Source organism: Engraulis encrasicolus, chromosome 8 (genome assembly GCF_034702125.1).
Source record: "Engraulis encrasicolus isolate BLACKSEA-1 chromosome 8, IST_EnEncr_1.0, whole genome shotgun sequence".
Taxonomy (NCBI): Eukaryota; Metazoa; Chordata; class Actinopteri; order Clupeiformes; family Engraulidae; genus Engraulis; species Engraulis encrasicolus.
The window spans coordinates 24,231,293-24,243,618 of record NC_085864.1 but is presented as its reverse complement, the minus strand read 5'-3'; the positions used below and the strand labels follow the sequence as shown (position 1 = coordinate 24,243,618).

Genomic DNA, 12,326 nt, shown 5'->3' with positions numbered 1-12,326 from the left:
TGCAATGAATATGCTCCTTAGATAGTCCATTAAAAACAAACAAACAAAAATCCATACAAGTGGCACTGGCTGGCATTGCGCTGCCTTGACATGTGCTACTGCTGAAATGCCACTGACCCATATGTAATTTGAATTTGAATGTGCTATTTTATCGAATGTACAGTGGTGCTCATATGTTTACATACCCCAGCAGAATATACGCTTTTTCTGCGATTTCTCACAAAATATGAAGGATTACACAAAACCTTTTTTTCACTCATTGCTAGTGACTGGCTTAAGACATTTATTAGCAATCTTCTGTGTTTACTCTTTTAAAAGCATGAACACAACCCAAACTACCCAAATGACCCTGTTCAAAAGTTTACATACCCTAGTTTCTGATGTTGAATATGAATTTAACATCAAGGACCGCTCTAAATTGTTTGTGGTAGTTGTGGATAAGGCTCTTAATTTTCTCAGATGACAAAACAGCACATTCTTCTTGGCAGAATGGTTGTTTCCTATAATATCTTTGGGTGTCTTGCTGGAACCTCACATTTGAGGTTTCCCCTGAGTGGCTCAATGATGTTGAGATCAGGAGAGTGAGATGGTCGCTCAAAAACCTTAATTTTATTCTTTCTGAAGCTAATGACGGGTTGATTTGGCTTTCTGTGTCGAAATATTGTCATGTTGGCACTGTTGGAATTTCAATTCAGAAATGCAATATGAGGGGGTTTGGTTGGAATCAAGCCATTGGGCAAGGGAATCATTGCATTGCAATGGTAATTGCAAGGGAAATTGTTCAGGAGGCATAGGACAACCAAAAAATAACTTCAGGTGAAATATAGGACAACATGAAAAAATGTTTTAAACTGCACAGAAAAGAGGCACTTGAGGAAAGATGGGCTGTTGGGGGTTGCCAGGAGAAAGCCATTACTACAAAAATGCAAACATGTTATTTTGCATATGATACACCAAATAGCATAGTGAGAAGCATCAGAATGCCTGTGACAAAGTCATTTGGAAAAATTAGATCAATATGGAACTTTTTTCAGCTACTATTAACAGTACCATTTGGAGAACAGTCAACGGAGCCTATGATGAAAGTTACACCATCCCTTCTGTGAAACATGGTCATGGACCACTGATGTCATGGGGACATTTGAGTTACAAATGCACTATACTTTTGGTCCATACTCGCAGAATGATGAATACATTGCCCTGTGAAAAATACTGGAGGAAACTTGACACACATCAGTCTTGAAACTGCACATGGTCCATTGTTTGGACATGCCAACATGACAATATTTCAACACAGAACACCAAATCAACCCATCATTAGCTTCAGAAAGAATAAAATGAGTTTTTGAGCGACCGTCTCACTCTCCTGATCTCAACATCATTGAGCCACTCAGGGGAAACCTCAAATGTGAGGTTCCAGCAAGACACCCAAAAAAAATTATAGGAAACAACCTTTCTGCCAGGACAAATGGGCTGTTTTGTCATCTGAGAACATTAAGAGCCTTATCCACAACTACCACAAACAATTTAGAGCGGTCCCTGATGTTAAACAGGGCCATATTCAGCATCAGAAACTAGGGTATGTAAACTTTTGAACAGGGTCATTTGGGTAGTTTGGGTTGTGATCATGCTTTTGAAAGAGTAAACACAGAAGATTGCTAATAAATATCTTAAGCCAGTCACTAGCAATGAGTGAAAAAAAGGTTTTGTGTAATCCTTCATATTTTGTGAGAAATCGCCAAGAAAGCGTATATTCTGCTGGGGTATGTAAACATATGAGCACCACTGTAAGTCACATTTTAACCTAGGGTTTAAAGTTTTTTGTCTCAAGAGATTGTCACGAACATGGGACTTTTTTTAGATTTTACAGATGTTGGTTTCATTTTAAAAGCCTTAAGTTTTTGGCAAATGTGAGCCAGTGGATTTTATTTTGGAAGTTGCATACAACTGAGCTGAGATGAACCTGGATGAATGAAAATCCCCATTTATATGAATTGAATTGAGCTAAATTATTTTATTTTATTGAATTGAATGTAATGATTGCATGGCTGTGTGTGCAGACACACTACGTGATCTCGGAGGGCCAGGCGGATCTGGAGGGGAAGGCCGGCAGCACGACCCCAGGAGGAGGCCACCCCGAGCAGCTGGAGCAGCCGGCAGCCACCCAGTTCATCATCACCACCACCAACGGCTCCAACGAGGTCCACATCACCAAACCCTGATCCCCATCCACACAGACGCACAGACACCTGAAGTCCACATCACCAAACTCTGATCACAGACAGACAGAACCAAACCCTGATCCCCATCGACACAGACACAGACACAGACACAGACACAGACACAGACACAGACACAGACACAGACACAGACACAGACACAGACACACAGACAGACAGACAGACAGACAGACAGACAGACAGACACATGAATTCCACATCACCAAAACCTGATCAGACAGACAGACAGACAGACAGACACACACATGAAGTCCGCATCACTAAATCTTAATCCGCATACACACAGAACCACAGACACATGAACTCCACATCACCAAACCCTGATCCCCCATCCACACAAACATACAAATATGGTCCACATCTCACCAAACCCTGAACACAGACAGACAGACTGACACATGAACTCCACATCACCAAACCCTGATCCCCCATCCACACAAAAATACAAATGTGGTCCACATCATCCTGAGGGGAGAGTGTCTGTGGCCTCAGCTCCTTCCTTTTGGACCACCTCCAGCTGGGGCCTATAAATTATCTAATAGAAGAGCCTGGAGTCCTCTATTAGATGATTTAACTTAACCTGGTTTACTCCTGAACCAGCTTCTTTGTATAGGCCCATGAGCTGTCTGGGCCTCTGTCCTCCTCAGCATGCAGGCCCCTGCTGCATAGACTACATACAGTCTGCAGCTCCCTGCCTCAAGTCAACAGACGCTAAAGGGAAGTCCATGGAAAACACTAATATACCATAGCAGCAGTAGCACACACGCCCGGACATTGCTTGGGACAGTTGGATCTTGCTCAATACCTGAAGAAACGCTTGACATGCAGAGCGTCTTATTCAGAAGAGGGCAAAGCGGACAGTGGGACGTGAAGGTTACCTGAGACTTGTTATCAGTAGCCAGACGATGAGATGGTGTAATGGCTGGAATCCATGACCTCTGAACTCAGTCCTCAGGAGGCTTCATTGCTCAGATCTTCCAGAACGCATTATTTGATCTTCTGAGCTTCATGTCAACATGTATACAGTACACCCACCACTCAGTTACCTCAAGATCATGCAATTGCAGAATTTGTGTCACATGCAGGCAATGTCGTTATGTTAGCATCTTAATGTACACTAACAAGGTAGACGGGTCTGGATGGAAGGAAGTCATTTATTGGATACATGTATTATTCCTCAAAGTAATTTAATCCTAGAGTTTAAACTAATCATGGGCATGTACTCTGTTTCTGCGCCAGAGAGACAGACCACTGAGGCTAAGAGGCAAAAATGCTTGCATGAAATGCCATCTTAACCGTTTCTGATCCTATGTATGTCTCACAACCATAAGTTGTTAAATTGTGTCCCTGTCAAGGAATACACTGTTGTTCTTGGGAAGAACGTATGTGAACATTCAAGTGGAACTTAAAAAGAATTATTTCAAAAACTTCTCATTCAGGAATAAGTCACCAGAGGTTTCAACCCCCCAGCAGAGCAGAGGATGGCTCTCAGCTACAAGCTTTTCCTGCACTGAAAAAAAGGGATTTATATCACCTTTGCAACTCTTGTCCGATTTGAACTCTCAAACAATGCTTGAACGTTTTTTTCCCCCTATTATTCTCAGCGAAGATGGAGTACACTGTGTGTATGCGTATGTCTGTGTATGTGTGTGTGAGCGTGTAGATACTGAGAAAGTATTCGGTGGAATGAAGTCAGCTGATCTGATGTCAGTGACATCATCTCATCTTGGAACTGTTCATCCATCCCCGTGCTGCCCCCGAAAGGGAAACCAACATCCTCGGAATATTTATTTTAAATAAAAAAGATACGTTTTGTCAGAACGGACTTGTAAAATGTATAAAAAACGAGATGGCTGTAATATGGCTCCAATGTACAGTGCAGGTACTCCTGTCTTTGTTTCCAGGTCAATACATCCTTGTTGTAATCCCTGTTGAGAGATGATGATTAAACAGATGTTTTTTTTATAGAAACACAAGGTGCTCTTATTGCTGTTTTAACCATTTATGTGTTGAAGGCCTCTTCCATCCTTGTCTTATTGCTTTTGTATAGAAACTTGAGGTGTCCAATCTGCTTCTCCATGCTTTCATTGTTTTGTGGTCGTCTCAGATGGATAACATGAATAGCAATACTGGCGAGGTAAAGCAGGGGTGAATTTCTCTAAAGCATTCGTTAACCGGTTAGCTACTTGGGTAGTTAGTTAACTATGGGAAATTGCATTGCAACCAACAACGTAGCAAACAAAGTTAGCTACTATGGTTTCAAGAAATGCACCCCTGGTTTATTTGTCCAGTGTATTGTTCAATACACAAACTGAGGCACTTCACGAAAATAAGACCATAACAACAGATCAAATTAGATTAACATTGTGAACAAATGAAAGGATGATGAAATAAGGGGTAAAGAAATGTAAAAATAGAGTAGAGAGTAAGTTAAATCCTGGAAACGAGAGTGTAGACCCACCTGTACCATGTTGTAATTTGAGTGATGTATGTGGTACCTATAGTTAGTAAGCCCTAAGGGCCAAATACTAATCCAGGGCCATTTCAGGAAATAAAATATTTAAAAATTAATAAGAATTATTATTATTACTTTCACTGGAGGAGGGAGGCAAATTGTGCTAGACTGCTCTAATGCATTTTCCCTTTTAAACCTTTATACAGTAGACTTCCAGCCATGTGTGAATGAACATGGCATCTGGTGCATGCATTGTGTGGCTGTCACTGATATGATTTCCATTCATAAGTCGCACTGGACTCTCACTGGTAGTAGCCTATGACGACAAAACCTGTTCACATGGTTGGTGTGAAATGACAACAAATCACACAGCACAGCAGACATGCTTAGTGTAGACAGATAATGAGAAAACCTTCCAGTTCCAAGTTATTTAGGTGGAGTATGGTAGAGAAGTGGACTATTATGTTATTATGGCTATTATTAGTGCCATTACTGCAATACATTTATCATGAATCATGAGTGGCAGGTTGGGCATGTACCTGTATGCACATTCCAGAACCCTCCTAGCTATGCATACGCAGGGAAGAAAACAAACAAAAAATAGAAGACAACACTTGGGTCACAATGGATTAATCAGCTACCTAAACTGGTCTGGCAAGACGGGCCAGTCCTGCACCTTTGCTGCTGAGTCAATGAAGGAAGGATCTTGTGAAGTGTTGTAGGGACTTAAACAGAGAGATACACTGAGGGAGTTAAGTCGCACCACACCACACTAATGCCTCAATTGGGCATTGTCCATGGCAGTCTCGGGCAACAGCAGCACTGGGCGAATGAAGTGGCGAGGGACAGGGTGAAGTACCACCATCGCATGGACACTGAAGAACAACACCGGAGAAGAGATGATGGAGGAGCTATGGCAGTGACCGTGACGTGAGTAGAATCCTTCATTTCCCCCCAGGGATCAATAAAATTACTCTATTCTACTCTACTCTACTCTTGAAGCACAGGGTTCCAAGTCAAGTGAAGTCAAGTCCAGTGTACTTCATTGTCAAAAATCTATGTAACAGGATTTGTACAGAAGTTTGAAATAGCATTTGACCAGTCTCCAATGTGCAGTTAGCCAAAATATATAAATTAGACATGGACAATAATCTGTCTCTCACACACACACACACACACACACACACACACACACACACACACACACTTTGGCTTCCCATGGCGTGTCGACATTCATGTGTTATTAAAATGCACAGCATGGATTAATTGAGGCACAGCTCTTTTAATCATTGATTATCCTGCAGTGAGGGTATTTTTAAATTATTAATTTTACGTAGATTGACAGTTTGGATTGTGTGTTGAAGGGTTATTTTAAATGTTAAAGATTTTATCACACATCCAGTCATTTCCTCTTCTCCTTTCTCTTAGTAGTTGTGCTTGTGTCCTTCATGAAAAAAAAAACATAGCCCTACTCTTATACACAAACCCTGCTTGGCCTGTTTACTCTGTATTTCCCCCACATATTGGATACAACTGGTTATAGCCTTGTTTGTAAGCTAATTTGGATAAGAATATCTGCTGAATGATGGACACTATGCAGCTGTGGTGCAGTAGGTAGGGATGCCACCTCTGTCTGACAAAACCTGGACATTTCAAACTGTTTTGGTTTTACGCAATGGTATCTCTCATTCAGTGTCCCAGAAAGCTTTTTTTTCGGTACTGGCCCTTGAAATCCGGTACAATCAGGGAAAAGCAGGACAGGTGGCAACACTAGCAGTAAGGGATTCCAGGCAGGTGTAGTGATGTCTGGTGACATCACTGTTAAAGGACCAGTTTGGTCAATTTCAACATGCAGTTGTAATGCTCACACTACCCTGGACTTGTCAGTACCTGAGGTTTTTTTTCTTCTTCTTCAGCCTTTTCCGAGATCTTGGTCATTGTAATGGGGGCAGCTCTTTGTTCACATTTCATAAAAACATTTTTATTTATTCCCAAAAACATCCGAAAGGTTATACACCATCAGCAGACAACTAGCAAATACCTTATGGGAAAATATTTGGAGTAGGCCTATGTTAATTAAAAAAAAAAATGTAAACAAACGCTGCCCCCATTAGAATAGCTCATATCTCGGAAAGGGCTTAGCCGAAAAATGTGACATCATCGGGTACTGACAAGTCAAGGGTAGCGTGAGCAATACAACAGCATATTGAAATTGACTGAACTGGTCCTTTAATGGTGAAAAGATCCACCACACCTCCACTCATTCCCTGCTCTCATTTCTGTTTCTATGATTTCTATGTTTCTGTTGGCTATGATTATGTCCTCATTTGTAAGTCCCTTTGGTTATAAAGCGTCTGGTCTGCCAAATGCAACGTAATGTAATGTATGCTCATGCGTTTCTATGGTATAGCAGGGGGGGCTTCAACAGGCCCGTGTGGTGGTGCCTGGTCCCGGCAGCTATCCTCTGGCTGGTGGTGCAGGAGGAGGCCCCCCTCTACCTCTCCCTGGGGCTGCCTGAGGTGGGGGCCCGGCTCCTGCTGCTCTCGGCCCTGTGCCTGGGTGCTGCCCTGGGGGTCCTGGCTGTCAAGTTCAACAACCACCATCACAGTGAAAAGCCACCACAGGTAGAAGAACCCCAGGTGAGCCCTGGTGGATGACATGCAGTCAGGGTTCTAAATGAACATGTGCCAACCGGCCAAACGCTGGTGAAAATTCAGTTTGGCTGGGAGAAAAGGAAACTCACTAGCCACTTTGGCCCATTAGTGACTATGTGTTTGGCTAGATTAACGTCTACTAAGCATTTTGGCTGCTGAGGAAAAAGGTTAATTTAGAGCCCTGCATACAGTACATTTTATTAGTCCAAGTACAATTGTTGTGCAATTGCACTTCTTCCCATTATGTTGTATTATATCTCTGTAGCCTGTATGCTCTGTTTTGTGTTTCAGGTGCAGGAAAAAGCATCTTCTTTTGTGCATAGTGAGAGAGTGATGGCTCTACATAGTCCAAGGATAACACAGACACCAACATGGTGAGTTTGTAAATACTGACTTTTAAATTAATATGATAACATAATAATACAATTTGATGTAAATTTTAAATATCTGGTTGAATCTAATAATACATTACCAATATTAGCTGGTGCATAATCAGTATGTCATGGTGGTAAAACAGCTCTTAACCTCTCAGAGAAACTGAAGATAAATGACTGACTTGAATGTTGTTCCAGCATCCGGCCAAGAGGGGGCAGTGAGGAGCCTGCGGTCCCTTTGGCCCAGACCCTCACAGACTGCCTGGTGCTGTCCCTGCTCCATGAACCCCAACATACCTCCACCACCTTCAGTGTGCTCCCCCTCATATCCAGGCTGGAGGCTATAATGGTGTGAAAACTGTGTGTGTGTGTGTGTGTGTGTGTGTGTGTGTGTGTGTGTGTGTGTGTGTGTGTGTGTGTGTGTGTGTGTGTGTGTGTGTGTGTGTGTGTGTGTGTGTGAGCGTGTGTGTGTGTGCGTGTGTGTGTGTGTGTGTGTGTGTGTGTGTGTGTGTGTGTGTGTGTGTGTGTGTTTAAATCAAATATGACAGGGATATGACTGGGTTTGTTCTGGGCACTAATGTATTTTGACTTTATTGTATGGCGATGATGGGATCGTGTGTCTGTGTCTGTGTCTGTGTCTGTGTCTGTGTGTGTGTGTGTGTGTGTGTGTGTGTGTGTGTGTGTGTGTGTGTGTGTGTGTGTGTGTCTGTGTCTGTGTCTGTGTCTGTGTCTGTGTGTGTGCATACGTACGTATGGGTGTGCATATGTGTGCCTTTCCTGTGTTTTTGTATGTTTGGGTGGGTAGGGTGTACAGTTGGATTACATAGCACAGAACCTGACACAGGCAATGTGAGGAATATATGAGAAATGTGTGTGGGGGAGATTATTGGACTTGCTTGTACCACATGCTGAGATGTGAGTGTGTGTGTGTGTGTGCGTGTGTGTGTGCGCGTATGTGTGTGCGTGCGTGTGGGTGGGAGTGACACCACAACACAGCATGACTCTAATCACTTTCTCATAAGCACTGCTTTGTTGTGTCGTGGTATCGCTGGAATGCAGTTATGCCATGTCACCAAGCTATTAGTCACGGCTTTGTAGGCAGTGAAAAGTGCCTCTTTAAACTCCGCAACACGCCTTTTTAGTGAGAAACACCTTTACATCAGTGCCCATAATAATGTGGACTGCCATATGTGGCTTGTGTTTTACTTTGGACAGGCATTATCAAACGCCCTGCAGAGAGCAGATATCCCGCAGACTCCACAGGACAATAACGGACAGGAAGAGAACAAGACAGACGCTGTAGGCGAGAGGATCAAAGGCATAAACATATACCTCGAGGAAAGGTAAAATAAAAACAAGTTTTATTAGTAGCATTTATAAAGAATGAACCCAAAAGTCTCCTTCACAATGCACACTCTGTCTCCATTAAGTTAGGGCCATTTAGGCCTTTTATGCCTTCAAGTAAAGACTCTCCTCTTTCGTGACAATCTAATAGACTAATGTCTGAGCTGCCCTATCCCCAGGCCAGACTCTTGACATGATGTGTGTGTGTGTGTGTGTGTGTGTGTGTGTGTGTGTGTGTGTGTGTGTGTGTGTGTGTGTGTGTGTGTGTGTGTGTGTGTGTGTGTGTGTGTGTGTGTGTGTGTGTGTGTGTGTGTGTGTGTGTGTGTGTGTGTGTGTGTGTGTGTGTGTGCATTTGCGTGTTTGCATTTGCATTTGCACTTGTTGTTCTGTATATCTCCTGTGCTCATTTGGTCCTCATTTGAAAGTTGCTTTGGTTATAAAGTGTCGGCCAAATGCAATGTAATATAATGTAATTTAGGGTGTATTCTCTCTGGCGACCTCTAGTTAATACACAATGAGGACAGTCTAATTGACATGCTGAGCTTACAATATAATACAACAACAACATAATTGACAATCCTGAGCTTATTCTGTCATTGGCACCTCAATATTGATTTTTTTTGTTTTGTTCTTAGATCGAGCATAGCGTGTCTTAGTCATGGTGTGTAATGTCACGCAAAGCTGACAGGTTATATATGAAATCATTTTTATGTAACTGTCTCCTCGTCATGGGCACGTCTGTTCAATTGGCACTGGCAGCCGTGTTGCTTGGCACGGCGCGCGGGCAATTATTTTTTGTCTCTCGCACAAGATCAGGGCTCATGTCAAAACAAATAGGGAGAGAGACCCATAACGTCACATTGCATGTTCGAGCCTACCTTTAGAACAACCCATCTGAAACCATTACACAGTATAAATCTGACAAGAAAAACCACGGCCAACCTTAAAATGTTTATTAGATTTGACGTATTACTCGTCTCAGCTTTGTGCACATGACATTGTTTTAACCCCGTTCCAAATGCACCAGATTTATGGTTGTTACTGTGGTGACATTGGAAACAAACAGAAGGGAACGATGTAAAAAGGCAAGAATGGCTTTGTGAAAAGCAAATGTTGACTTCCAGAACTGCGTTTTTTGTCCTGGCAGAACTGGAACTGGATTGGGCCCTCCTGTAAAAAGAATCTGCTTCTCTTTTCTTGGAAATGAGAAGCGAAACCTTTGTATGTAATAATGGTGAATTGTAACTATTACAGGTTATTTGCTTGCTTTGACTAAAACAGGCGGTCCATAGTATACCGTAGGTAGGCCTACACATTAAAAAGAAATGTTGAGCTTATTCAACACTGAGAGAGTTGATTGAACATCTTCTAAACCAGGGGTGTCAAACTCAAATTGACCAAGGGCCAAAATCAAAATCTGGAATGATATTTGTTAAAATATCATAATAAATATTTTTCATAACCGACTAAAATGGTGCCAACCCACACTTAACACTTGCAAACAGATTCTTATCCAGTTCAAATGTGCCTACACATTTTGCTTGCATTTTAGTGTGACCTAAACTGACCTGGGCCCACTCATATTCCTGTGATGCATAAAATGTCATGATCAAGTCTTAATGCACAACACATTAACGGTGTATGTGGGCCAACTGTAATGTACATTTAAAATGATCTCACGGGCCAAATAAAATGACCCAGTGGGCCAGATTTGGCCCCAGGGGTTGAGTTTGACTTTCCTGGTGAACCAGTAGCCTGTAAGTAACGCCTCTCCGCAGGCGGGGTTTAGTCAAAAGATGCTTGCACGCGGTTGGAGCAACCTCATATGAATGACATAACACTTCGACCACTCACGTTGAAGCTTTGTGACGTAGGACGTGTCGTCACGTAAGCGCTGCCAGGTCGGGAACCAAAACAGAACAACATCCTTTAGAAAATCAAATTGAGATATTTTGGATAACACCGCTGAAATTACTGCTTCCATCCCGACGCATGATAACTCCTCGCACGCCGCCATTACTGTTGTGATTCAGGGAGGGGGCGGGCACAGCCGAACTACCCTGGGGGAGGGAGTTGCGTTCGATAAACGTCATACCCACTGAAATCCCTCCCTACGATCCTGATTCGTCGTGCTGCCCCGTTTATTTCGTAAACGGAGGAGGAGAGCGAATCACAGGTGTACCAGAAGGTTTGTGTAGCCCAGCCCCCTGGGCGTCAACACATAGCTTCTGGTTCACCAGGAAAGAGTTTGACATCCCTGTTCAGACAAACAAACAGGGAATCAGAGTGCTTCAGGGTGTTCACCTTGTTTCCTTGGTGCTCATCAGTGTAGGGGCACTCAAACTTGTGCAGGGTAGAGGACATCCGAGGTACTCAAGGATGCAATTCTTATACTTTTTAATTTGGCTACATCCTTGAGTGCCTCAGATTTCCCACATCTTCTCGAGTGTTTTCAGTCTCAGAGTACTCTCTAATGCCTCTCTTCCACTGCCGGTTTTCTGGTCGGCTTAGAGCTTGACACACCATGACTCAGCCGCCACTTTTTGCTCTTCGATTGAGTTGTGTCGTACCCAATCGAAAAGCAAAAAATGGTGGCCGAGTCATGCTGTGTCAAGCTGTAAGCCTAGCAGAAAAACGGCAGTAGAAAAGAGGCATAAGTGTTAACACTTAAGTGTTAAAAATTAACACTGCATTTTTGTCTGGATACAGTAACCCACACTTGAAGTCACCCACACCTGACTATCAGTTCAGACCTACGTAGGTGTTATATTATGAGTTAAGGTGGAATTCATATTTAATACTAAAGTACTGTTTTATGATTTCTTGTCCTCCTGGAACATCTTTCACTGGACTCTGGTGTTTAGAATCACATTCTCTTAACCATAACACATCTGAAGTGCCTGGGCACTGGGCAGTCATATCTTAGCCAGACTCCTTTTTTTTACCAACCATTTTTGAAAACAAAACATTTTCTGCTTGACATGAAATTGTGTGTTCTGGCTATGATAGGTAAGCTATGCACAATCCAAAGGATGACATCAATGGTTCATCGATGGTTTCAAACTGCCTCTGCATGCAATGGATTGCACTGAATGTTACAAATCAAAGCAACACACCTGCATGTGGTGTTGTGCAATGTGCTGATGGCCCAATAGCCCATGGGGTTCGAAGGTTCAATTTCAGGTTTAAATCTGACTTGGGCCAATTCCTAGCCTTACTCCCTCTTTCTCCCATTGACCTCCTGTCAGTGCTTCATTGT

The 12,326-nt window shown here is 42.7% G+C and overlaps 2 protein-coding genes across 5 annotated transcripts in view; both read left to right on the top strand.

Annotated features, from left to right (window-relative positions):
- prdm10 (PR domain containing 10) overlaps window positions 1-2,324 on the top strand; it is a 30,606-nt gene extending 28,282 nt beyond the window's left edge. For both annotated transcript variants that reach the window (XM_063205263.1, XM_063205262.1), the window contains exon 24: window positions 2,061-2,324. In XM_063205263.1, the coding sequence (XP_063061333.1) occupies window positions 2,061-2,222 (162 nt within the window). In that variant the 3' untranslated portion in view covers window positions 2,223-2,324. The remainder of the gene's footprint in view (window positions 1-2,060) is intronic.
- Window positions 2,325-5,442: 3,118 nt separating this feature from the next.
- si:ch211-151h10.2 (uncharacterized protein LOC567699 homolog) overlaps window positions 5,443-12,326 on the top strand; it is a 14,016-nt gene continuing 7,132 nt past the window's right edge. The window contains exons 1-5 of one of the 3 annotated variants that reach the window (XM_063204364.1): window positions 5,443-5,625; window positions 7,109-7,334; window positions 7,641-7,723; window positions 7,922-8,072; window positions 8,939-9,066. In XM_063204364.1, the coding sequence (XP_063060434.1) occupies window positions 5,471-5,625; window positions 7,109-7,334; window positions 7,641-7,723; window positions 7,922-8,072; window positions 8,939-9,066 (743 nt within the window). In that variant the 5' untranslated portion in view covers window positions 5,443-5,470. Of the gene's footprint in view, window positions 5,626-7,105; window positions 7,335-7,640; window positions 7,724-7,921; window positions 8,073-8,938; window positions 9,067-12,326 lie in introns of all 3 variants that reach the window. The other 2 variants (XM_063204365.1, XM_063204363.1) reach the window with 2 other exon arrangements.